This window comes from Protopterus annectens, chromosome 3.part0 (assembly GCF_019279795.1).
Source record: "Protopterus annectens isolate FY-2018-M chromosome 3.part0, PAN1.0, whole genome shotgun sequence".
In the NCBI taxonomy this organism is placed as follows: domain Eukaryota; kingdom Metazoa; phylum Chordata; order Ceratodontiformes; family Protopteridae; genus Protopterus; species Protopterus annectens.
In genome coordinates this window covers 1,849,593,989-1,849,620,826 of record NC_056731.1, presented here as the reverse complement: position 1 = coordinate 1,849,620,826, position 26,838 = coordinate 1,849,593,989, and the positions used below count along the sequence as shown (strand labels likewise).

At 41.5% G+C, this 26,838-nt stretch overlaps 1 protein-coding gene across 1 annotated transcript in view; it reads left to right on the top strand.

Annotated features, from left to right (window-relative positions):
• The window catches only part of OBSCN (obscurin, cytoskeletal calmodulin and titin-interacting RhoGEF), a 4,979,884-nt gene that overhangs the window by 1,860,059 nt on the left and 3,092,987 nt on the right, over positions 1 to 26,838 (top strand). Inside the window, exon 32 of the mRNA XM_044066040.1 lies at positions 25,868 to 26,021. Coding sequence (XP_043921975.1) covers positions 25,868 to 26,021 — 154 coding nt within the window. The remainder of the gene's footprint in view (positions 1 to 25,867; positions 26,022 to 26,838) is intronic.

The window sequence follows — 26,838 nt, the reverse complement described above, 5'->3', positions numbered from 1 at the left end:
AGCAATTTTTGTACCGGGAAAAGAAAACATCCTAGCAGACATATTAAGCAGGACTACCACAGATGCCCACGAATGGATGCTGCATCCGGACATCTTCAAAGCCATTACAAGAAAATGGGGACTCCCAGAGATAGACTTATTTGCATCCCCACGGAATCACCAGCTAAAGAAATTCTGCACAAGGATGTACCACCCACTTGCTTGGAAGGTGGACTCCCTATCTTTCAGTTGGAAAAACCTGACAGCATATGCATTCCCACCACTTCCTTTGATGCACAAGGTGCTATTGAAGATCAAAGAGGACCAACCATGGATCATTCTGATAGCTCCAGACTGGCCAAGGCAACATTGGTACCCATTACTAAGGAGCATGTCTCGGGAACAAATATGGACAGTACCCCTGGTTCCATTACTGTTAACACAGAACAACTACAACATCCTGCATCCAAACCTGAAAACTCTGCAGCTGACTGCCTGGAACATTGCATAAGCTCAATTAACCCAAATTTATCACAGAGGGTTAAAGACATTATCCTTGAGGCTCGCAGACCCTCAACAAGAAAAAATTATCCAGCAAAATGGAAAAGATATCGCATTTGGAGTACTGAAAAGGGGGAAGATGTGTCACTGGTAAACATAGCCAACATCCTGGAATACTTGGCAGAGCTTTTCCACTCAGGCCTGTCCTATTCTTCCATCAAGATACATGCATCAGCTATTTCAGCAGAATACAGCTTGGATCCTCCTGTCTTCTCACACCCTCTGCTCAGGCAGTTTCTGAGGGGAATTAAAAATGTAAAACCTCCTAGGAAACCACCATTGCTAGCATGGGACTTGAACTTTGTGCTAGAAAAATTGACACTTCCTCCTTTCGAACCAGCAGCAACAGCAGATTTACAATACTTATCATGGAAGACTGCTTTCCTGTTGGCAATCACTTCAGCAAGAAGGGTTTCTGAACTACAGGCATTAATGGCAGTGCAATCCTTCCTGATCTTCCATCAAGATAGAGTGTCCATGAGAACAAATCCTACATTTATGCCTAAGGTGGTATCCAGAGTGTCTTTGAATCAGGCTATCCACCTACCTACATTCTTCCCCAACCCACAGAACAGGGGAGAAAGACTGTTGCATACCTTGGATGTACATAGACAGTTACGCTACTACCTGGACAGGACAAAGGGCAATAGAAAAACTGACCAGCTACTGGTAGCATATGCAACAGGAAGGGAAGGAAAAGCAATTTCAAAACAGACAATCTCCAAGTGGATAGGAAATTGCATTAGATTTTGTTACTCTTACCATGGAAAGAAAACTCCAGAGAACATCAGGCCTCACTCTACAAGGGCTACAGCCACTACCACAGCTTTCTTACGAGGAGTGGCTACCAAGGACATTATAGAGGCTGCTACTTGGACCTCCGTGCATACATTTGCCAAGCATTATAATTTACCTTTATACTCTAGATCCCGAGCATGTTTTGCCTCTGCTTTTTTGCAAGGGATCCTAACTACACCATAATCTTTCCTTTTACCTCCTCCCCTAGTTTGGCTATGGTATTCTACCCATTTGTAAGGACTGCAGATGCATCCTTGAAGGACATAGTACAGTTTTGTACCTACCATAAATGTAGATGTCCGATAGGAATGCATCTGCAGTCAGGATTACCCACCCGCCTTCCCCTCTGCGGTACTCCTAGGGTATTTGCCCATCCTATAGCTAGCTGGGGGGGATCTATTATGGTGTATTTGTTTGTATATATGTACATACATGCTTATTTTTTGCGTTTGCTCTCTACCATTTGGAAACATTGGCATTTATCCAAATTTAGCCTTCCAAGAGGGCACCTGGCATCTGGGGCAAGAAACACTGAGGAAAATGGCATCGGCTGATGCCTTTATACCCGAATAACTGCAGCTATGACGTCGGGTGAAGTGCGACACCAGCCGAGGCCAGACCCAGACTTTGGAATCCGGCCGACCGAAGGGCTGCCTGATGACAGGACAACCCATTTGTAAGGACTGCAGATGCATTCCTATCGGACATCAACATTTATGGTAGGTACAAAACTGTACTTTCTTACATATGCTGTTTTGAGGTCCTGCCATTCTTCTTCAATTCCGCCTATTGCCTCCTCTTCTTGGGGTGCTACAGCCCTGAATAATTCCTGAAACTGTTGTACTGTCTCTCCAGTCAACTTCCAGATCTTCAGCCTTGTCTCCGTTGATCTTAGTGCCTTCTCTGACTTCTGATTGCTGCTGATTGTGGCAACCAGTGGTTTATGCTGCGGGCAGACTATTTCACTAGGGATGACTTTGCAGTCATTGATTCTACCCCAGTGCTCTTTCCTCACTAAGAGGACGTCTACCTGAGTTGCATGTTGGCCACTCTTGTATGTGATCTTGTGCCTGTCTGTCTTTCTTATCCATGGGTTGACTACTATCAAGCCATTGCAGACAGAGGTCTAGAATGCTCTCTACATCTTTATTCCTGTTAGCTCACTCTTGTGGAACCAGACAGTCCTCATATCCTGTTCTGTTTGTCCCGATATGTGCATTCAAGTCACCCATTATCAACACCAATTCATGTTGTCCTGCTTTTAGTAGGTCCTGCAACTGCTGTCTGAATGCACTCTTTTCCTCACTATCACAAGCCTGCTGTAGGGCATAGGCAGAGATTGTGAATACTGCCCTGTCATTAGACTGGAGTCTGATTGCTATGAATCTGTTACTAATTCTGATGATATCCCTCACTGTCTTCTGAAGCCTCTTTCTCACCACAATTCCCACACCATTTCTAGCCTGTCCTCCGGAGTAGTAGACTCTGGATTTCAAGCCAAGTGGCTTTGCTGCAGTGCCCTTCTATGTTGTCTCTTGGAAACATAGGATGTCCATCCTCCTTCTTATCATCATGTCATCCACTTCCAAGTTGCGTCCTATCAATGAACCTACAACATTAAGCATAACAATTTTCATTTCATGTTTGGCTGGTTGATTGGTTTTAAGTTCAGCTTTCTCCCAACATAGCTATCCCAGGTAACCTATGTTGGCCAACTAGACACCAGCCATCCAGTAGCTTATTGACCCAGGGCTGCTAGGCATTATGGCAGGCACACATTGGCCAGTAGGGGCACATACACCCTTCCTACTGTTAGCATGGGTCCTTGGTGTCGGTCGGAGTAGGACAGGTCCTCAACCAACTTATCATCTGCAAATACTCATGCTTATTTGGCGACATTAGTCAACATGACTGAATCACCTAGAGCCGTATTTTACACCACCAAGTGGCTGCCCTGCCACGGCACCCAGTCTGTGAACCATGTTCTCCTATCTTGAGGATACTGTGCACCACAGTAGATGCCCAAAGTGGTTGGTCCGTGCAACTTTTTCCCCTATAGGGCACCATGCAGAGTCTGTGCTACTGCCCACAGCTCCATTCACTGGTAAGTTTGAGATGGAAACACTCAGCATGCTTTTTGGAGGTGGGTGGAACCCCACAGACACACAAGGAGAACATGCAAACTCCAAACTGGCATTGGCTGAAGGTCAGGATCGAACCTTGCACCTTATGCATGGGAGACGAAGACCTTAACTGTTATGCCAACCTGAAACTTTCCATTTTACAAAATGTTGCAAAATGGTGAATTGTACAACATGTATACTAAACTAAAAAACTGAACATCTCATGCTCAAATGGGGAGGGGTTAACATGCAAGCTGTTAGAGCTGGTTACTGAAATTTACATTGTGTATTCATGAATTTAATCTTGCCATGATACCCCCTGATTTAAACCACAGGGATACAGAGTACAAAACGTAAAATAAACATTGCCTTCATTGCATTCGCTGCCCTGATAACATCACCTCCGTGTGGTAAATAAGGTATTCCAAGTACAGTATATTTTAAAATTAAAACATTGAATGCATTAAAATCATGAGCATGCTCAGCAGTTGAACTAAGGAGGTTGTGGTGTCTAGTTTTTTTTACAAGCACTTGGATATGCTTCTTGACAGTTCTCTTACTTTGTGCAATATATCATCCAATAGAAAATATCAAACCATCCTATAAGTCACCATGACAGACTGAAATGAAAACAAGCCCATTTTGTATTAATCCAATAGTAGTTTAATGTTTAAAGTTTTGTTTTATATAAACATGGGTTTCTGTAGTAAAATATTTATTAATTTTTCATTTACCATCAAAATCTTCCAATTTTGTATGTCTCCCAAATATGCAACAAAGTCTAGAATATTTAGGATCTTTGCTTGGAAGTGTTTACATAGGTATTTTTATACCCCAAGTAGACTCCAAAGAATTTTTCCACAGATAGCAAATATTGGAGGTGTGATGGAGAAAGAGGTAAATAGGAACATATTTCCTGGGAGTGTAATGAGTTGGCAGACTTTAAAGGTTCCCTGTAGACTACTCTGTCAGAGATACTGGATGAGCAAATGTAAATGGGGAAGTGATTTTTTGAGCTATGATACAAAATCGGAATTACATAGACAGAGTAAGGCCTTGCTGAGTCTAATTATGGTGGCAGCAAAAAAAGGAATTGCTAGAAAATGGAAATCAAAGTCTAAACCAGTTTTACTAGAAGTAGTGAATATATATAGTAACAGAAATAAAACAACTGGAAATGGGATCTTTATAAAGAATAGGAGCAAACTACTTGGAAAAAAATGGAAATTGTGGGAACATTACATGCAGAGGAGGAATGAGGTTTAAAAGAAGGCAGGATTTGAATGAGCAATGTAATTTTTGACTGACAATGGCTTGATAGATTATAAGTAATGTATGCTGTTTGCAAATAAAATTATGTCAGTATGGTTTATGTTGTATGTTTGCAACTAAAATTATGTCAATATGGTTTGTTTTCGTTTATGTAAATGTATGTTTGCCTGTGTCATATGTGATAATTTGATAAAGATGTTTCTTGTTAAAAAAAGCTTCCAATTTCTCTTTGTAATTTTACAAAATTTTTCTGAGAATGTGCTATACTTTTCACACAGAATATTTTTTGCACATTCTTATCTTTAGCTACATATCTGCTTGTGACAGATTTAGGGACTATTTTATCACCAGTTACAGCCGTCATTTTAACCAAAACCTTTTTTCAAATGGTAATCCCAATACCCTGTCCTTGATGACAGTCTAATAATATATTTCCAAACATGGAGAAAAATCTATGTCATTTGACATGTTTTTTCTTGCTTACACCTAACTTCATCCATTGCCACAGAGGTGCTAGTGTAAACTCTTGTGTAAATATTAAACAGATTTTAAGCATTACTGTTGTGTCAGCTACTTTACCTGTCTTATATATTCTTTGTTTTAATGAATGCAGCTTTGATCCCCTATGCCTCCTTAAGCAGTGGATGGATGGTGGACTGTATGCTAGTGGGCTCTTGACTTGCGTTATTTGATCTGGCTTCACAAATGAATTTAATTTGGGGACCAGGCATCTGCATTATCAATCCCTGACCTCCTTGTTGCTGCAGCTTGCCTTCCTTCCTTTCTTTGTGCTGTTCCAGCAAGGGGTTAGTACAGGTGGACTTAGCTCATGTGTTAGGGTGTAGGTTCATAGGTGTATTGGCTTTTACTAAGATTGCAGCCAAATGAGATCATCAGAAAGCTCAGCTACATCACCCCAAACTGGTGGGAAACTAGCACTGTCCCTCATTAAATAGACTTTCTCTGCGTATCCCCAGTGAAAATTTTCAATTACCCAACCAGTCATCCTGACTGGTTTTAAAGATTACTAGGTAAAGTACTCTGCTTGATATGTAAGGGAAACCCCTTTCAGAAATGGGGTACATGTTGAGTTAGGCATCTGTCATATAATCTTGTGTTGTTGATGTGGTACTATAGGTTTAGATTTCGAGAACGGGTATTTGCTTTACCACTAGTTCTGTTTAGGTGAAAGAGTTCAAAGAGTTCTTGGTTGTTCATGGTACAGAAGGCTAAGAAGAGATCACCCTTCAGAAATCTGTATGGCATTGACAAAATGGACAGGGTCTTAGTCCATCAGAGTAGCTAAGGATACTGTGACCTGAAATCTTTTTAGTGAGGAAAAACTGAGATTTCTCAAGCCAGTTTAGGTGTTTATCAAGGTACATGTCAAAGGCCTATGATATTCAGTGATGGGCCTAAATAGTTTCTTTCTTAGATGTTGAGGAGACACCAAGAAGGATATGTTGTGTAAGGGTCTATATTACGTAATTGAATGCTTAGGTGACAGAACACGCAATATCGAAAGCAAAAAACAATGAACGGCCAATTTAACGCAGGGAAAGATTTCCCTTGGCCGTTCGCTTGATTTTGCTGTTTTCTCCACTGTGGAGTGATCTCGGAGTTGGTATATTTGTCAGGGGGCGTGTAAAGTTCTTTTTTTTTTTGTGGCCGATGGTATCATTTCCCAGTGGCATTTGCTTTTTTGCAGTTCGATATTATGTGGTCGATGTTTAGGTGTTCAATCACCTAAGAATTCGATCACGTAATATAGACCAATTGTGTAATGTAGGAAGGATTTTCTAACCACCAAAGAAATGGCAATCAAATGAGAGTGTGTTATGTACATACGTACCCAAGACCCTGAAAACTGAGTTACATTTAAGAGAAATGTTATGGTAAAGTAACCATATTAAAAGGATGCACGCTGTAACCTTCCTTTGCTATTTATATTTAACAAATGAAACAGAATCAAACATCTTTACTGAACAAATTAGACATCCTTCCTTAGATCACTGTTGCAGTATTCCTGACTGTTCGGTTATATCATCCAATAACCTGGATGTTTGGCTGAGGTACCAAAGCCAAAACCTTCCACAGGGCCATACATCTGATGTATGACCTAATCCCATGAGGTAAGTGTACCTAAGCAGATGAATGAACATGCGATCCTTAGATTATGTCACTGCTAGTCAGAAGGCAACTCTCACACCCATCAGTCTGCTCTTCATATGGTCATTGGTATCCGTGTTACCTTAGCTTATTCAAATACGTGCCCTGCTGCTATTGAACTTTCCTTATTTTATTTGCATTTAATGGTTTGATCTGTTAGATGTCAACAGAGAAGGGCAAATGCGTTTGTGGTAGGCAGATTCCTCATAAGGATCTCCACTATCAATGTCTTTTGTACCTTGGAGTACACGGCTATAAAAATTTCAAAATTTAATAATCATTTCTACCAAAAACCCTGTGTACACATATTTCCTCTCTTAATACCAGTTGTGAAACCCAACACCTAAAGTGTCTCGCCTAATCTAAAATTGTGGAAACTTCGGCACCTGACATCTTGCTCATTCTGTAAAGGAAATTCACATGGCCTAGGCCTGAACCACCATCTGCCAATTGGTTTCAAACATACCTACTGAGGCATCACCAGGGCCCATGGTTTGTACAACCTTTTCTCGGGATTCCTTCTTCTTGGATGTTCTCTGCCTAATCCACAAGAAGAGAAAATTTGTATGGGAGGCTTTCGTCTTGATTCCAACTTCCTCTTTGCTTTGGCAACCAGTAATCCACTATAGTGTGGCCATTTTGGATTCTTCAGACCACTTATCTCTCTCATTTCCTCTGGTGCTACTCCTTGGAAAGGCATTAAGTACTTTGAGGTTGTTCGGCTGTCCTCTTTGGGCAAAGGAGAACTGCACTTTTCAGAATCTGAAAAGGAAGCAGATGTTTCTTTGTGGAGCCACTCTGGTGAGCTTGTTTCCCAGGGAAAGGAACATTCATCAGCATGCCCTTTTTTTCAGTAGGGTCAGCCATAACAAGAAATCACAAAAAGAGGCATTTTTCTTCTTTCGCTTGTATCCCTGTCATCTAGGGCACATAAGGAAGGTAGTCTGGGTCTTCTAAAAGTTTATTTAAATCTTCCCTTTATTTAAAAAGGAAAAGATTTCCACCTCTAATTCAGATTCTCACTCTGAGAGACAAAAGTTGGATTTAAACTGTATTTAAGTTTCTTCTTCACAGAATGGGAAATCTGCCTCTGAGGACTTTTTCAGGTTCCCCTCATGAAGAGTTGTCTTTTTTTCTGATAATATTTCTAGAATGAAGGAATTATTTAATTGGGAACAAAAATGAATACCAGAGTCCCAACAACTATATTATGATATGATTTCCTTCAACCTGCAGCTGTTCCTGTGGTTTTGCCAGCCGTAGATGATGCTTTCCTTGCAGATAGCATTTTGGCTGACACCACAGAATCTGATACATTATATAATATTCCCCATACCCAAACTAATTGCTAGATGAGTTCCAGTAGTGATAGAAGAGGGAAAAAAGATAGTAATGGTAGATTTGTGGAAGATTATGCTGTCATGTGTTTATATTCCACCTAAAACTGCTATTTTTGGAGTTTAAGAAAATTTATGGATAAATAGTCAGCTTTCAGCAGGAAATATTACTTATAGCTGGGGACTGGAAAATGAGGATGTATCTAGGGGACCTAGAAAGCAAAATATAACAAAAGAGGGTAGATTTCTCAAGAAATTTATGAGTTATATTTGATATGGAAGATGGAAATTCAGTAGTACAAACTTAAGAGAGAATTTACATTTTATTCCCCATGGTGCAATAACTGTGCTAGACTGGACAGAAATTTCACAGGAACACGTGCATTTAATTGAAAGCTTCGACATACATCCAATAACTGTTTCAGATCATGCGCCAGTAACAATCAAGATACAAATGCAGGGTAATGAAGTAAAAATACGACACTGGTGCTTCCCCACTAACCTGTTAAAAAGAAAGGAATTTAAAGAATGGGTAGTGGAAATTATTAGGGAAGTTAGATATTTCTTCAGACGTTATAAATAGTGAGTGGGATGAAATGAAAGTGGAGTTTAAAAATAGGGTAAAAATAAAAGAACAAAGATCTGGTTAATAAGTAACAGAATTATTTTGAGGGGTTGACAATGGTTAAAGTATTGCAGTATAAAATAAATCTCACAGAACAAGAACAGGCAGAATTGCAGCATGCTAAAGAGAAAATAAGAGAGTATCTGGATAATATGCGTGAGTTTAGAAAGATTGCTGTTAAGCAACTGTTTTTTGATAATAATGTCAGAGCACAAAAACTCTTAACACAGTGACTTAGACAACAGAAAGTAGAAAGAGTTGTTGCCAAACTTAGGGAGTCTATAACAAGAAAATTAACCAGAGATCCTATAGAGGTCTTAGCGGCATTTCAGAAATGTTATGAAAATTTGTGTAAAACAGGGGAATGTGTAAATAATGAAAATGTACCAATGTTAATATTTATGGAAGACTTAAATATGCCAAGGTTAGAGGTAGATGAGGCTCAACGGTTGGCAGTTAAGACAGGAGGACATGAGTATAATCAATCTGCAGGAGCATCTCCGGGAATAGATGGTATTCATGTGGACGTTTGGAAGCTACGAGTGAAAAACGTGGTAATGACCTGGAAGGTTTGTTTAGCAGCACTTTAAAAGGAAGGGAGGCACCAGCTTCATAGAAGAAAGCTGTGGTGGCTGTAATACCTAATGATGGTAATGACTGATCAGACCCAGCTTAATATAGGTCCATTTAAATTTTAAAACATGATGAAAAAAGTGTTTATGTTTATAGTAGGTAAAATAATGGCCAAAACCGATAGATATGGATCAATATAGTTTTGTGGGGGTGAAGTAAACATTTGACAACATTAATAGAGCAGTGATCATCCAGATGGAAGTAAAATGTAAGTAAATACTACTGTTGTTGGTAGGTGTTAATGCAGAGAAAGTATTCAACAGAGTAAGCAGAGATTGTATGAATAGGGCAGTGAAAGCATTTGCATTCCCGCATGCAATAAGGTTAACTGGGAGGATATATGAGGGATCTGAGGCACAAATTAAAGTGGGAAGGTTCTTTTTTGATATGTTGTGTCTCAGTAGAGGAACCAGGCAGATGTGACCTCTTTCCTGTTTGTTATTCACATTATCTTTGGAAACATTTGCGAAGAAGATAATAGAAAATAAGGGACTCAGAAATTCAAGGATGGAATTGGCATGGTAATCAAGAAAAGTTGGGTTTATTTGCAGACAATATTATTTTGCACCTGGTAAAACGAGAAAAGGGCATCTCACCACTGTGGAATATTCTGAGACAATTTCAGATTTTTTTCGAAGTATAAAATTAATACAGGCAAAACAAATGCTATAGCTGTAAACTATATAACCACATTTGAATTAACTTAGTAATAGGGACACAATAAAATGAAATATTTAGGTGTATAAGTTAAAAAAGGATTCTGTTATGGCAGCTAAGGATATGTGGGAAGAGACTAAACAAAAGATAATACAAAAACTGAGAAACTGTAAACTCTTGTTTTTGGATATGGATAGCTAGGTACAACCTGTGAAAATGTATTCCTTTTAGTTTTATATACAGGTCAGGCATATTTTTATCAAAATGAGAAGTTTTGGATAATAATTAATAAAGAGTTGAATATTTTTATCTGGGAGGGAAAGAAGGCAAAAGGCAAAAGTTGATCCTTCCAATAGAATATGGTGGTTTTGGATTGTCTGATTTGAAGGGATATTCTAGGGTTAAACAGTTAAGGCTCATATTCATAACGCAACCAAAAAACTGTAATTCAAAGAAGAAAGGGATGTTGATGAAGTGTGTGTGTGCGTGTGTGGTGGGGGGTCAAGAAATAAGGAGAGAATGGGCTTTGGATGCAGGTCCTTAAGGAGAATAACAATAACTGTACAGAAAGTATTCTAAGAACTAAGCCAAAGCGAGAATGGAAAAGGAGATTCTGCCAGTAAGGATGACTGCAGTCAGGAGTACAGAGAATAAGCAAGAGGAGGCTGGAATTTACTGGAGAAAACTGGCAAAGGAACTAAGGTAATGAGTAAATAATAAGATAGGAAAAGGTTATAGGATGGGAAGCTGCCAAGAAGACATTTGGACTGTAGGTTAGATGCTGCCTTCCCTATCAGGGATTGATATCAGAGTATAGGCAAAGAGAAAGAGGTAGTGGAATCCTAATTGAAAGATCTGCAATGGTTGAGTTTTTACTTGAATCTAGAACAGAAGCTGCTGTTAAAAAAGAATAATTAGCAAGGCAAATAAAATATTATACGATAACTATAGGACTCAATCAGAGGAGGTTAGAAAAGACTGGGAATAGATATTAGATAAGCAATTCACAAGGAAACAATGAGAGAACATATGCATGGCCCCCAGATATGCAACAAAGTCTGGATTTTCTTGCATTGGTATTTTTGTACCCCAGATATACTCCAGATATTTTTCTTCCATTAGTTGGTACATGTTGGAGGTGTGATGGGAAGAATGAAGTAAATGGGAACATATGTTTTGGGAGTATAATAAGTTGGCAGACTACAAATTCCTTACAGAGTACTATGTCATAAATATTGAGTGAGGAAATTGATGTAACTAAAGAAATTATTTTTTTTAGCTGGGATCTGAATTGCCTAGGCATAGTAAGGCCTTGTTAAGTTATTTATTGTGGCTGACAAAAAAAAAACAGTTGCTAAAAAATGGAAATCAAAGTCTAAACCAGCTGTACTTGTAAGAAAATAATAAAAAATAAGGGACTCAGAAGTTCAAGGATTAACATAGATAAAAGAACTGGAGGAGGAGGAATCTTTAGAAAAGGATAGGAGCAAACTACACAGAAAAAAAGGAAATTTTGGGAACAAGGAGTAAGGCTTAAGGGATGGCAGAAAGTGAGCCATTGGATTGATGATAATTGCATAAAAACTCGAGCATGTTAACATGGGTTGTTTTCTTTTTTATAAATGCATGTTTGACTATGTCTTAAATGTAATTCAATACAAGTGTTAAAAAAAAGATTCCTCAGACCCACAATTTTAATTTTTCAAACCCTAGTTCAGACTCTGTAGTAATTTCTCTGCCAAGCAATGCCAGAGGGGTTTAGAACAGAAGGGAGTGTCCTTACAAAATCAAGGACAATCTAAAAAAGCAGATAGACTACATGATTTCTTCTCCTCCCCACCCTGAAATTTCAGTAATGCTTTCTCGAAGTCTAGGTCTTCACATTCTGTTATGGCACCAAATAACTTCAGACACTTATTTCTAAGAATCATTCAAAAAAGCTGCATCTTGCAGTAAGATTCCCTTCCTCCTTTTCAAGGGGTTCCTGTACATCCATGCAATAAGACCTCCCCGTTTCCGCCTTTTCTACATTATATGCTGTATCAGGGGGTTATAGAACCTGTTTTACCATATCAAATAAGGAAGGATTTTTATTCAAGATTATTTTTGGTGCCAAAGAAAGAAGAAGCCTAGAGACCTGTCTTAGATCTTTCTTTTCCAAAACTTCACATTAAAATCCCAAAATTCAAAAATGCCTTTTCCAGAGTCTACCTGTCATTCCACCTCTGTTTTCTAGTAACTATCTTTAAAAGATGTTTATCATCACATTCTAATTCTCGAAGATTTCAAATGCCTTTATGCTTTTTATGCTTTTCTGTGTCAGGTTTACATTTTCTGATATTCCTCGTGTTTCACTGTTGCAGTCATCACCTGTGGGTTATCCCTGCTGTGGTAGCCCTTGGCCGGCCCGAATACTAGAGTCAATGTTTTTCTGCATTGGCTGCTGTCACTTGCTGCCTGACGTCAGGTAATCAGTGCTATAAAGGAAGGCAGCCAATGCCATTACATAAGTCTTTCTTGCCGTGGAGCCCGTAGCAGAAGCAGTTCACAAGTGTGCCGGTTGGTCACTATCAGAGATTGAATTACAGCTGAAAACGTCTAAAGCTAAGTACGCCATTGGGGATACTTTTTTCTTGCATTAACCGATGTCCGAAAAAGTTGAGAATTGTCTCGCCTGTGGAAAGAAAATACTACACCGAGACTTCCATTCATACTGCATCACTTGTTTAGGCCCAGACCATGACGTCCCCCGTTGCCAGTTCTATGCCCTCTTTAACGTGAAAACCATTCGTCATAGAGCTCTTTTTGTAGCCAGGTATTTTCGTCTTCCATCTTCACATTTTGAAATGGCGTACATCAGCCAACAATGCGTAGACATTCCAAAAAAAGTAAGGATAAAGATACAGACAGACCACACAAGGCTAAGCCCTCCAACGACTCTACCGCTAAGCAGATCGTCAGTTCTCCGGAATTCAGTGAGGTGCCTTTGCAGCCTCTAATGCCCGATTCGATACATTCGCAGGCCTCTACTGGGACCCTTTCTGAGTCCGGTATTCCGCAGAGATCTTCTTCGTCTTCTGAACCTTTGGTTGTCTCTGCCTTGGTTGGGTCCGGAGCCACGATGCAGGCACTGGCTTCCAAGGAGGTTTTTCACACTACCAAATCTAGACAATCATCTTCTCCTCCAACGACCGTTTCTCTCAGACCAATGGATACTCTTAGGCCTAGAGGCAAGGCCACTTCTAGGAAAACTACCTCTAGCCACCATTTTACTCCTGTTCCACCACCCCACGCTCAAATGCTTAAAATGGTGGAGGATCTTATCACCCTTTTCAGGGGTAGTCAGGCCGCACCTTCTAAAAGGAAAAGAGACCCTTCCCCTGTAATACTGACAGAACAGGATTCTGAGGATTCTGACTGTAGCGATTTTGAAGAGGAACAACAGCCTCTTACTGCTTTTGAGGATTCAGATGCAGAGGAATCCATTCCTTCTGCCTCCCCACCAGAAGATCTTTCCTTTGGGGAAACCCTTCACACCCTCAAGGAACATTTCCACTGGGAATCCCAGGACTTCCCTCAGTCTAAGAAAAGACTAGGAGAGTTTCTAGACCTGCCCCAGCACAGACCCTTGGCCATCCCTCCAGTCTTAGAGGTGGTTGATGATGTCTTCCATGAATCCAGCTTAGCTCCTGATGTCCTCCCACCTGCTCCCAGAAAATCTGACATGTCTTACAGAGTACCGGATTCTCAAAAATACCTGTACAGAAATCCTGCTGCAGACACGGACGTCATTACACAGGGACCAAAAGGAGCTAAGGCTAGTTCTGCAAAGAATCCTACTCCTTCTGACAAGGACTCCAGAGCTCTGGACAGATGGGGTAAAAAAGTATACACCTCTGCAACCTTAGCTATCAGAGCACTCAACTGTCAGTTCCACATGTTAAAATATCAACATCACACTTTGGAACTATTAAAACAAAAGATTTCAACCTTTCCTGACTGTGCCAATTTGAAAGAGTTAGCAGATTTACTGCACTCTACTTGTTAAGTGGCTAAACACTCATTACAATGTGAATATGATGCCCTAGAAGCCTGAAGCAGGGCAGCAGTGTCAGGATCTGTTATTAGGAGTCATGCATAGTTGAAGGAACAACCTCTCACTGATCATGTCAAATCTAAATTACTTGATGCACCCTTGGATAAGGACTACTTGCTTGGAGTAAAAGCATAAGAGGTGCTTAAAAAAGATGGAAGACAAAGCAAAATCTATGCAAACAGTAAAAGATTTCCTTCAGGTACAACCTCCTAGGTTCAGCAGGACTTTTTCCTCAAAGCATTGGTCCTTTGCACCTAGCAGACAGGGACAAGGTAAGCCCTGCAGGGACAGGTCACCCAGACATCTATCCCAGGGACAGCAGAGAACCAAACAGTGGACCACTTCCACTTCAAAGGCAGGGAGTTCTATGCCATCCCTCTATGGCAAAAACTCTCAATGACTCCCTCTCCCCCCTCTTCCTTCTTTTCACTCACCAAAAACTAGGAGGAAGGCTCTCCCTCTGCAAAGAAAATTGGCTTTCTGTAACAAAAGAAGAATGGGTCTTAAAGATCATTTCTCAAGGATAAAAATTCTCCTTCAATGAACTCCCAATTCCAAGAGGGTACCCAGACTTACCTACAAATCAGTGGGCAGAGGCATTGAAACAAGTCCAAACTCTCATATCCCAAGGGGCAGTACAAGCTGTCCCTTCAGATCAAACAGGCAAAGCCTTTTATTCCAGACTATTCCTTGTTCCCAAAAAAGAGGGCACTTGGCGCCCCATCCTGGATCTATCCATTCTGTACACCTTCCTGGTGGTCCCCAAATTCAAAATGCTAACTTTGCAGCAGCTGCTGCCTATGCTGACAAAAAATGCCTGGTTAGTTACCCTAGATCTAAACGATGCCTACCTCCACATCCCCATAAGGGAATCCTGCAGGAAATTCCTTTGCTTCAGAGCAGTCTCCCAACACTTTCAGTTCTTTGTGCTAACCATTGGCTTATCTACTACTCCCAGGGTATTCACCAAATGCTTAGCCCCGGCCATAGCCTTTTGCAGACAGAAAAGTATACAAATTTACCCTTATCTGGACGACTGCCTCATTCAGGCAGATTGCAAAGAAAAGCTCCTCAAGGACCTCCTCTTTGTCAAATCCCTCCTAACCTCCTTAGGGTACACCATCAATGAGAAGAAATCAAGGCAAACACCCTCCAGGAAGATTATTTTTTGGGAGCACTGCTGGACACAGCATCCCAAATGGCCTTCTTATCTCCAGAAAAATAGAGCTTCCTGCCTCTCTATTTTACCCAGCTGGCTTCCAGAAGTCACCTCACTGCGAGGAAGTTCCTGCAAGTCTTGGGGTACATGGCATCTTGCATCCTTCCAATTCCTCTGGCCAGGCTTCACATGAGAAAACTTCAGTGGTACCTAAAGAACCTTTGGTGTTAGCACGGGCCGAGTTTCCCTGATGGGCAGGGGCCTGTGCCCAGCACAAGGGTCTTTCCTTTGTCCTCTCCCCAGCTGGGCAGACCATTACCACCGATGCCTCAGACATAGTTTGGGGTGCTCACCTAGAAGGCAGGTGCACCCAAGGTCTTTGGGATGCCCAGCACCTTCCCATACACATTAACCCGAAGGAAATGATGGCAGTACAAAATGCTCTGACATCCTTCCAACCCCATTCTAAGCCAGGGGTTTTCCTTATCAAAACAGACAACACCACAGTACTGTGGTACATCAACAAACAGGGAGGGACCCACTCTTACCCTCTGTGCAGGCTAGCCATGAACCTCTGGGTGGCAGCCTCTTCCATGGCACTACACCTGATAGCCCAATACCTACCAGGGATCAACAACACCCTGGCAGACCACTTAAGCAGAAACCTACTGGACCCCCACAAATGGCAACTCCACAGAAAAATCTTTTTACAAATCACTCAGGTGTGGGGGACTCCAGAGGTGGATCGCTTTGCTTCTTATCCCAACCATCAGCTGAATAAGTTATGTACCAGGGAGTACCACCATCTAGCATGGAAGGTGGATGCCTTGACCTTCCCTTGGGGGGCATCCTCTTTGTGTACGCAGTCCCTCCTCTGCCTCCTTTTCCCAAGGTACTGATCAAAATAAGGGAGGGGAGACCAAAGGCCATCCACATTGCTCCAGATTGGCCCAGACAACATTGGTACCCCTTACTGCACAGCCTGACCTTACAGCCTTCCAGGCAGCTTCCCCTGATCTCAGACCTCTTAACTCGTGGGGGGGGGGTGCTGCACCCAGACTTGCAGACTCGCATGGCTAATACTCTAAAGGCAGACAAGGGGCCCCTGTTAAGCAAACAGGTCCTAGACATTTTCACAGGGTCCGGTTTCCTCTCGTTCCCCTCATTCTCAAATGGTTAAAATGGCTGATGACCTTTTGACTCTTATTAGGGGTTCACAGCCTCCTCCTTCAAAAAGGGGTAGGGATGTCTCTACTGAAGCTTTGTCCTTTTCAGGTTCTGATACTACTAGTATTTCTGTGTATGAAGAAGTTTCTCAAGCTTTCTCTCCTTTTGAGGATTCAGACGCAGAGGAGTCCATCCCTTCTGCTTCTCCTCCAGAGGATTTCTCTTTTGGTGATACTTTAAATACTCTCAGGGAACATTTTAAATGGGAAAGTCAGGATTACCCCCTTTCTAAGAAAAGGATTAGGGAGTTTTTGGATTTGCCTCAGCATAAGCCTTTGGGTATTCCTCCTATGTTGGAAGTTGTTGATGATGTTTTTCTGGAAAATTCCTTGACTCCAAATTTGGTTCCTCCTGCTCCCAGGAAAACTGACAGGTACTATAGAGTTTCTGATTCTCATTTGTTTCTTTTCAGGAATCCATTGGCTGATTCAGAGGTTGTTTCTCAGGGCCCTAAAGGAGTTAAGGCCACTGTTACTAAAAATCCTGTTCCTTCTGACAGGGAATCCAGGAACCTAGATAGATGGGATAAAAAGGTTTATACCTCTGCCACTCTTGCTATTAGATCTACTAATTGTCTTTTTCATATGCTGAAGTACCAGCAGCACATCTTGGAAGCTATTAAAGCTAGGATAGCATGTATGCCTCAGTTGGCGGATAGTAAGGATATGCAGGGTTTGCTGAATTCTGCCAGTCTAGTCAATAAGCATTCTTTACATTGTGGTTTTGACATTCTAGAACCTCCTCTAGGGCTACAGCTACTGGCTCTGTTATTAGAAGGCACGCTTGGCTCAGGGAGCAGCCCCTACCAGAGCCTGTTAAAGTTAAGTTTTTAGATGTACCTTTGAATAAGGACAGTCTTTTTGGCAGGAAAGCAAAGGAAGTGCTCAAGAAGATGGAAGACAAGGCCAAGTCTATGCAGACAGTTAAAGACTTTCTGCAAGTTCAGCCTTCTCGCTTTAGCAGGAATTACCCTTCTAAGAGTTGGACGTTCCCTGATACTAGCAGACAGAGCCGTTCTAGGACTAGAGGTTACAAATCTTCTAGGGGACAGGGGGCTATCCCTCAAAGGTCTTAGCAGTGCCAGGCTTCCTCTTCCAAGGTGGGAAGTTCTAAACCTGCATCTCATTCTAAACATTCTCAATGACTCTGTCCAACTTCTGCCTGTTCTTGCCTGCCCGGAAAGTCCTTTAGGGGGAAGGTTGGCCCTGTTTGCAAATGTTTGGGCCACCATCACAGACGACAAATGGGTAGTCAGAACTGTATCCCTAGGGCACAAGTTTTCTTTCCACACCTTTCCAGTACCCAAAGGATTCCCGGACGCTCCTCCAAACCAAAGGGCAGAAGTAGAAAAGCAAATTTTGTCTCTGTTACATCTGGGAGCAATAGAATCAGTTCCTGCTCAGCAGGTAGGCCAGGGATTCTATTCCAGACTTTTCCTAGTTCCAAAAAAAGAATGCACCTGGCGTCCCATCCTGGATCTATCCATCCTGAACACTTTCTTGATAATTCCAAAGTTCAAAATGCTCACTCTGCATCAGTTACTGTCAATGCTAGAAAAGGATTCCTGGCTGGTAACATTAGATCGCAGAGAAGCTTATCTGCACATCCCTATCAGGGAAAGTTGCAGGCAGTACCTTTGTTTCCGGTTGGGCAAGCAACATTATCAATCCTCTGCGCTGCCCTTTGGCTTATCTACTGCTCCCATAGTTTTCATAAAGTGCCTGGCTCCAGTCATTGCTTTATGCAGGCAAAAGAAAATTCAGATTTATCCATACTTGGACGGCTGTTTAATTCAAGAAAATTCTCAGGAACAGCTGCTAAAGGATCTGGAATTTGTAAAGACTCTTCTCTCTTCCCTGGGTTACACTCTCAACGTGGAAAAATCAAAAATGGTGCCATCCAAAGAGATTACATTCCTGGGAGCGAGTCTGAACACAGTCGTCCAGATGATATATCTCACCCAGGAGAAGCAGACAACTCTTTCAATTTACTTCAAGGACTTGGCAAGCCTGTCCCAGCTTCCTGCAAGGAAATACCTGAAAGCTCTGGGTTTCATGGCCTCTTGCATTCTCATGATTTTATATGCAAAACTGCATATGAGGAAATTGCAATGGTACCTCAAGAACACTTGGTGTCAACACACACAGGACCTGGATGTGATAATTCCTCTACTTCCATGTCTGCGGACAGAGTTTCTTTGGTGGGCAACAGCCTGTCTACAGAACAAAGGCATGCCTTTTCGCCCACCCCTGGCCACTCAAGTTCTTACCACAGACACATCGGACTATGCCTGGGGAGCTCACCTGGATGGCAGATGCATACAGGGAAGTTGGAATGCCCAGCAGATGCACCTGCACATAAATTTAAAGGAGTTGATGGCAGTCCAGCAGGCTTTGCTAGCTTTCAAGTATCTTCTTTCTCCAGGGACCCTTCTTGTCAAGACAGACAACACCGCAGTCATGTGGTACATCAACAACCTCCTGTGCAGACAGAGCATGAGTCTTTGGTCCATATCAGCATCCCTGGGCCTGCATCTCCTAGCTCAGTTTCTTCCAGGAAGGCTCAATGTTTTGGCAGAGCAGTTGAGCAGACAGACCCTGGATCCTCATGATTGGCAGCTGAACAGAGCAGTTTTTTTACAGCATCATTCAACGTTGGGGCACTCCTCAGGTGGATCTCTTCTCCTTTCCAGACAACCATCTTCTACCTCTTTTTTGTACCAGACAGCATCACAGCAGAGCCTGGAGAGTGGATGCTTTGTCCTTCCCTTGGACACCGCTGTCAGTTTATGCCTTCTTTCCTCTTCCTCTTCTTCCTAGAGTATTATTAAAGATCAGGGACAAACGACCTTGGACTATTCTCATAGCTCCAGACTGGCCCAGGCAGCATTGGTATCCACTGCTTCGCAGTCTCTCCCAATTTCCTCCTTGGCATCTTCCTCTGAAGCCAGATCTTTTGGTTCAGGAAGGGGGAAGCATTCTGCATCCTCATCTTCAGTCTCTACATTTGGCAGCTTGGCTCATTGTATATGACTCCATCCTATTCTTCTTCCCTGTCCCAGCAGGTGGTTGATGTGCTGAGGGAGGCCAGGAGGCCTAGCACCAGGAAGTCTTATGTTGACAAATGGGAAAGATTCTCTCTTTGGATGCAGGCTAGAGGGGAATCTTCTTCTCAGCATACCCTTACTCTGATCCTGGAATACCTGGCTGATTTGCTTTAGGGTGGTCTTTCTTTTTGCTTCAGGGTGGTCTTTCTTTTTCCTTTGTCAAGATCAATGTTTCAGCCATTTCTGCTCATTGTTCTTTTGAACAACCCATTTTTTCTCATCCTCTGATGAAAATGTTTCTCAGAGGTGCTTGCAACTTAAAACCAACCAGAAGGGTGCCTACTCCAACCTGGGATCTTAATTTTGTTCAAGAGAAACTCAATCTTCCTCCTTTTCAGCCAGCTGCCTCTGCAGATTTATAGTTTCTCTCGTGGAAGACTGCCTTCCTCTTAGCTATATCTTCAGCAAGGAGGGTTTCAGAGCTGCATGCTTTGATGGCTGTGGAGCCTTTTCTTATTTTCCATGCAGATAGGATCTCTCTGAGAATCAACCCCTCTTTTATGCCTAAAGTGGTTTCTAGCCTGACTGTTAATCAGTCCATAAACCTTCCAACCTTCTTTCCTAATCCTCGAAATAGAGGTGAAAGGATCTTACATTCTTTTGATGTGCATAGACAGCTCAGGGTTTACCTGGACAGGACTAAAGACCTTCGGAAATCAGCTCAGCTATTGGTCAGCTTTGCCCCTGGATCCCAGGGCAAGGCTATTTCTAAGCAAACCATTTTGAAATGGATTGCTCATTGTATTACTTTTTGTTATTCCTTTCATGGCAAGGTTCCTCCTCAAGGGGTTAGGACCCACTCAACTAGAGCAGCTTCCACTTCTGCAGCCTTTTTAAGGGGGTGTCCCTACTAAAGATATTTTGGAAGCTGCCACATGGTCTTCTGTTCACACTTTCACAAAACATTATAATTTGCCTTTGTTTTTCAAAAGCTAGGGCAGGGTTTGCCACTGCTGTTCTGCAGGGCATTATCTCCAATCCTTGATTCTGTTAGTTCCTCCTCCCTGTTCTCTGAGCTTTGGTAATCAACCCATTGGTTAGGACTGCAGCAGTGAAACACGAACATAGTACAGTTGTCTACACTTGCCATAAATGTAGATGTTCTAGTGTAGTCACTATTGCAGTCCTGCTTTCCCTCCCTCCTTCCCCCTTTTTCTCTTATCCTAAGGTACAGGCAAAATTTAGTTTAAGCCTTGTTTTCTGGGGGCTTCTGAATGTTATGGCAAGAAAGACTGAGGAAGTGACGTTGTCTGACACCTTTTGTATCTGACGTCCTTTACAACCGATGATAGCCGACATCATTTTTACTTACCTGTGGTATTCTGGTCGATCGAGGTCTACCGGGAGCCAGATAATCCATTGGGTAGGACTGCAACAGTGAATACACTTGAACATCTACATTTATGGTAAGTGTACACAACTGTACTTTCCTCTTCTACACCCTGTCTGCAGCTGTTTAGGTGAGCTGCCCAGTAGTCTTGTATAATTTCACAGCTGGTGTGGCCAGAGATGCAGACTCAAGCATTTATCTCTACAGATGGAGTACCATCCCCTTTTGAAGAATGACTCTTCTTCTGTGTTCTGAATGCCTGCTTCAAAGACGGAGTGATATTTAACTAGGTGTCTTTGACACTGATGTTAGGCCTCCTTAAGAGGAAGCAAGTCCACACCTAGGTGAAGGGGCTGTTTCCCACATCATTAGCTCCTCACTCTGCCTCTGAGAAAAGAGAAGAATGTATTGCTACCTTAAGAACAAAGCAAAGTGTCTTTTAGTATCCCACTCCTCAATGCTGGACGGAGCTCTTAACTGTACTGACTCTTTGCTGCACTCCATGTCTGGTGTGGACTTCTGGGGAGGGGGATAGGTTGTGATGTGCCTGGTTTGCTGTGGTGAGTATACAGTACCTCCCTTTATGTTTATGTCACAACTACGTTTGACTACTCTTAGTTATTTGCATTAGTGGGCAGTTCCATTGCACTGGAGCTCTTGGGACAGGCCCAGCTTCTGTTGCTCTGGGTACAGGAGCCTATCCCATTTTTTAGATGGATGTCATAGGTTGCTCCTTCTGCCACTTACCCCTTGCCATCATCTGGTTCTTAGCCTCAGTGTCACTGCTGCCCTGAAAGTAGCCTTTCTCTTGCAGGGGGACTTGGATGTTAGTTAAACTTTGGGATGCTTGCACAGCTCACTTCATGAGTCCTGATAGCTGTAGTTATTCCTTCTATTTTGTTTTGGTTGGGCATCAGTCCTGGCTTAGATTTCCAGTTTGATTTTCTCTGAGTTTGAATCCTTCCTAGGTGTTGGCTGCTGTGGCTGAATGTTGGTGAAAATGGAATTTCTGTGTCCTTCTTGTGGGGAACCACCTACTGGTAGCTATGTCTTGGGATTCCTAGAGCTTGCCTAGATGGTCATTCCCCTTGGCTGTAATCACACAGGGCTGCTGCATTTTACACAGATACTGAGTCTAACTCCTGGTTAGGTTTTTGCTTTCTTTTCAGCACAGAGTTGTATGCTTCCTTTGAAAGGCACAAAAGTTCACAGTTTTGCTATTTGGGCATGGATGCTTTTGTTTGCCTGTGAACAGACTTTTCTGCCTGATCAGAATTGTTTCCATTTTATTCATGATACCAGAACATGCTTGCATATGTGGATATTGCAGTAAATTATAAGGAGACACAACACCTATCAGACCTTTTCTTGGTGCTGTTCTCTAATCGTATTCCTATGGCAGTGGGAATTCTCCTATGAAAGTAGGGCTGGTAGCTCTTTAATCCAAATCCTTCTGTCACTGTAGACAAGCTTTGGCATTTGGAAGGATTGCCTCATCTAACCATATTTTTGATCAGGTCAGTGGGCACTGCCAGCTTTGGAAATCTGCCTCTGATCACATGGGGCTAGGGGCAGGGTTCCTGGACTTTTTAGCAGTGGGGTTTAGAATATTCCAGTTATTCCCTTTGTTTTTGGCTTGGCACCCCATCTAGAGCCTGGTACCTTATAAAGCATGAGAGCACAAGGCCATTATTTCTTGAAGGAAGTGATTGTTCACATGACAACTCACTATGGCCGTGCTTCACTTTCTCAGTATTTCTTATTGCAGTATATGACAACATGTTGGTGATCACACTGTGCCACTCTCAGTCATGTCCTGGATCTGTGGTACAGTGGCTGTATCTGTGCTAAGTGTTTAGAGGTGAGGCAATGCAGAGACTGTCTGTTCCACCACCTGGGAGGATCACAGTCCTTGCCTCCTTATGCCTAGTGCAGTAGGATGAGAAGGAGAGGGGAAGGGGGTTATGCTCTTCTGTTGCATGGAGTGGTTTTCTACATTTTCTTGTTACTCTGATTCCATGTCTCATCTCAAAGTTCAGATATTAAGTTCAAGCTCTCAGTGTCTGATTCATGTATGAAATTAATCTTTCATTTTCTTGGAATTAGAGAGCTCCCCAGTTCTAAGCCAGAGATGCCCCCCACTGGTCTAGGTGATGACCTGTTGTACCTCAAGACCTGTACTCTTGATTCCAGTGGCTTGCTGACTGAGGAGCTGGGGGCTACTAGGAAACCTTTCATTTAGGTTTCTAAATGGAAACAGTTCCTAGTTTGGATTGAAGAATACCCTATTGATTAGTCGCATGTGTACTTCAGATACTTTTTCATTATGCTTAGGCTTTGCTTTTCTAAGTGGAGTAGGCAATACTGACTCCATGTTTTGGGTAGTTGAACATTTCCTTTGGGTGTGCTTCTCCTCTGTTCCCTTTTGAAGCATTCCCTCCTTTGAGGGACTTCAGTTAAGGCTAAATTGAGTTGTATATGCCCCCTTGAGCCTGAAGAGTAAGAAGTATGGAAGTTAAGAATATGAAGTACTAAAGCTGGTCTTTAGACTAAACTCTCTTGCTTGTAGCCCTGACTGTGAGAAAAATCCCAGATCTTTAGGTCAGCAGGTGGGGGACCTCCCTTGACCCCTCCATCAGGTGTGACTAACCTGCCACAGTTCTGTTCTCCTTAGACGGTGACTTTAAGCTACTTAAATGTTTCCCTGAACTTGTCTGTTCTTTTTCATGCTTTTTGTACTCCATGCAATTTCACTGCTTGCTCAGCAGTATCCTAAGTTATTTTTGATGGTTTAGTTAGATGGATTGATGTCTGTCTCCTTGGCCTCATAGAGGGAGAGTTTCATAGCTGCCACTTTGACTCTTAACAGAATGGCATCTGCATTCAATTCTGCAGTCAGTTGGTTTCATCTGTCAGCCTTTGCTGTAGCCAAGGTCAACACAGTTACATGAATGTCAGCTTGCAGTGCTTGCTTTAGAATGTCTTTTTGCAGATATTGAAGCTGTGACCATTTAATCTATGAACTTCCTTTCTACAAGCATTATAGTCTCAAGTAGCATTTGGGCAGCCTGGTGTGTGTTGGTGAAACTCTGTTTCCATGGCTCCATGTTCTGTATGGTCCTCTGATTTCTTCCACTCTTGTAGTTTACTGATGTGGATTCAGTAGTATTGTGGGATTTATCAAGGACAGGGGATGTAACACTTGTTGCTAGATTTTGGTTCACTGCAAGGGCTGCAACACTCCATACACTTAGTTACTGGTAGAAGGCAGTACTGCTTATTTACCATTGGATTCTTTTCCCTGTGATTTTGGAGTTTATCCATAGGTATCAAATTTCCATGTGACTCCATGTCCTGCTTGTGTCCCAGTTCTGAGGGTTGCAAGTGTTTATACCTTACCTCACTATGAGGGTGTCATCCTTTTTCCACCTTGATTTGAGAGGGTGATCTCTGACTTTGGGCAGGTCCTTTTCCTATTTGCTTCGTGCAATTTTCAGATACTGGAAGGTTTTGATCTACCTATTTATCTCAAGAATGGTGTGGTATTCTTGAGAGTTTCCCCTTAAAAGTGGCTGCACCCTGAGCAGGCCAGTAATTCATTCGATGACACCTAGAATGGAAAAGGAATCTACAGTTGCTTTTTCATCTTGTTGGATGGACATTTCAGTTCTCTTCACAATTTTTTTCCTGTGGTCTAGTCTGCTTATCTTTAGAAGTAGCTGTTTTCAGTGCTTTCTTGGTCTGACTTTGGCTGGCTTAATTGCCTTGGTCATTGGAGACCATGATGCTGTATTCTGTTGCATCTTCCTGTCCACCGTCATAGAGTCAGGCCTCTGAATAAAAGTCTTCATGTGTTCAGCCTTCTTGTAAGCCCTAGTGTAAATAACTGGTTTCTTTCTATCTGGTAATTTACTGCTGGGAATTCAGCTCAACCATAGGACCGTCAACAAGGGTCCTCATTGTGAGACATAATAAATATATTCTTATTGTGTCTATTGATATAAGAAAATAACCCTACTTGTTAGATCAGGGATACCCTTTCTCCATACCCTGTGTTCATGGGTGGTCCCTGCAGCCAGCCTTGGCTGCTAAGTTTCCCCATAAATCAGACAACTGTGTGTTTCAGTATTAAATGTTAATTGGTGAAGAGTGTAAACCCAGCCCTAAGGTCTATCAAGGATGGTTCTCTTCATAGATCATTTGATAGAGCTAATAAGAGATATATTATTTACTCCATCTTTGCAGTTAAAGATAGCCTGCAGTCAGACTTCACCTGTGAAATTGTATGGAGTATGTTGCAGTGTTATAGAGATGCTAACTTTCAAATAATCCAAAAGACAATCTCAAAAAACTTGTTTGGATTTTGAATTCAGGAAATTAATGAAATGTTTATCTTGTTTGCAGTACACTAAAATTCAGACTACTGTTGCTACCACCATACTCATATCACAGATGGCATCAAACAGAACTAATGCTTTGCTTTATCTATAACTGATATGACATCATTTATTTGTAATGGTGACAGGTGAATTTTATAGAATTTTATAAGTAAATCTGCTTATTTCACTGGGAAGAGGGTGTGGGATATTGCTTTACACAGGTAATACTGTCACAGTGACATTAGATTTTCCTGTTGTATGATTTTGCTATACTCAAAACCAGTTGCAGTGTTTAACTAGATGTGTTTCTGATCACTGTCACTGCAGGTATAAGCTACAGAAATATTGCCCATCCTCATATAACTACATTTCATATCTTGATTTATTGAATTTATTTTTTTTTTTTACAAACATAGGATGAAACAGAGCTCCGACCTGGTAAAAGGTACAGCATGTTTTCCAAGGGAAAGAAGAGAAGCCTTATAATTAGCAAATGTGATTATGAAGATCAGGGCAAATACATCTGTGATGCTGCTGATAACAAGACGGTGGCCACACTCATTGTTCATGGTACGTCTGATTGTGCCTTCTTTTATAATCCAAAAGTTCATTTATCTTTAAATGCTAATATCTTATGTCCATATAGTAAAATGTATGTGTATTTTGTCTTATAATTTTGTGAGAGATTTTATGCTGTCATAGGCTCAGTTAATGCGTATGGAATACAGAGTGCTGAAGCGTAGACCATTGTTTTTAATTTTGGAACATCCATACTGTCAGCTAGTACATAAGTAAGTTGTTCACTTCATTTTAAGTTACTATTTGTATGAGTTAAGTATGGGTAAAGTGATAGAAATGAGACAGGACTATAAGAAAAAAAAGAGGATAAGTTTTTTGATTCATTGAATAGGTTAAGGTATTTAAGAGTATCCCACACATAATCTAGTGTTGTAACAACTCATATCTCAGTATTATTCTTATAATTGTATAACTAAATAATTTTGTTTCCTCAGGTTTATAATAAGAAAACATGTTAAGTTCAGAAATATGTTTTCAATGAATTGTTTTCATTTGCACTCTTGTGCACATGTATATGTGTGTGCATGTGTATTGTATGTATGTGTATATATGTATATATATATATATATATATATATATATAGATATAGATACATACACACACACACACACACACACACACACACACACACACACACACACACACACACACACACACACACTGCGTTTTATTGAATGCACAATAAATACAAAAGGTGGTTGTCTTTATCAAACATTCACATTGTCAAATATATGAAATCTTAAAAGTATGTTTTGTTGATACAGGTAAGTGGTGTTTTTGAAGGAGTGGAAGTGCTTGTGTCTGTGTT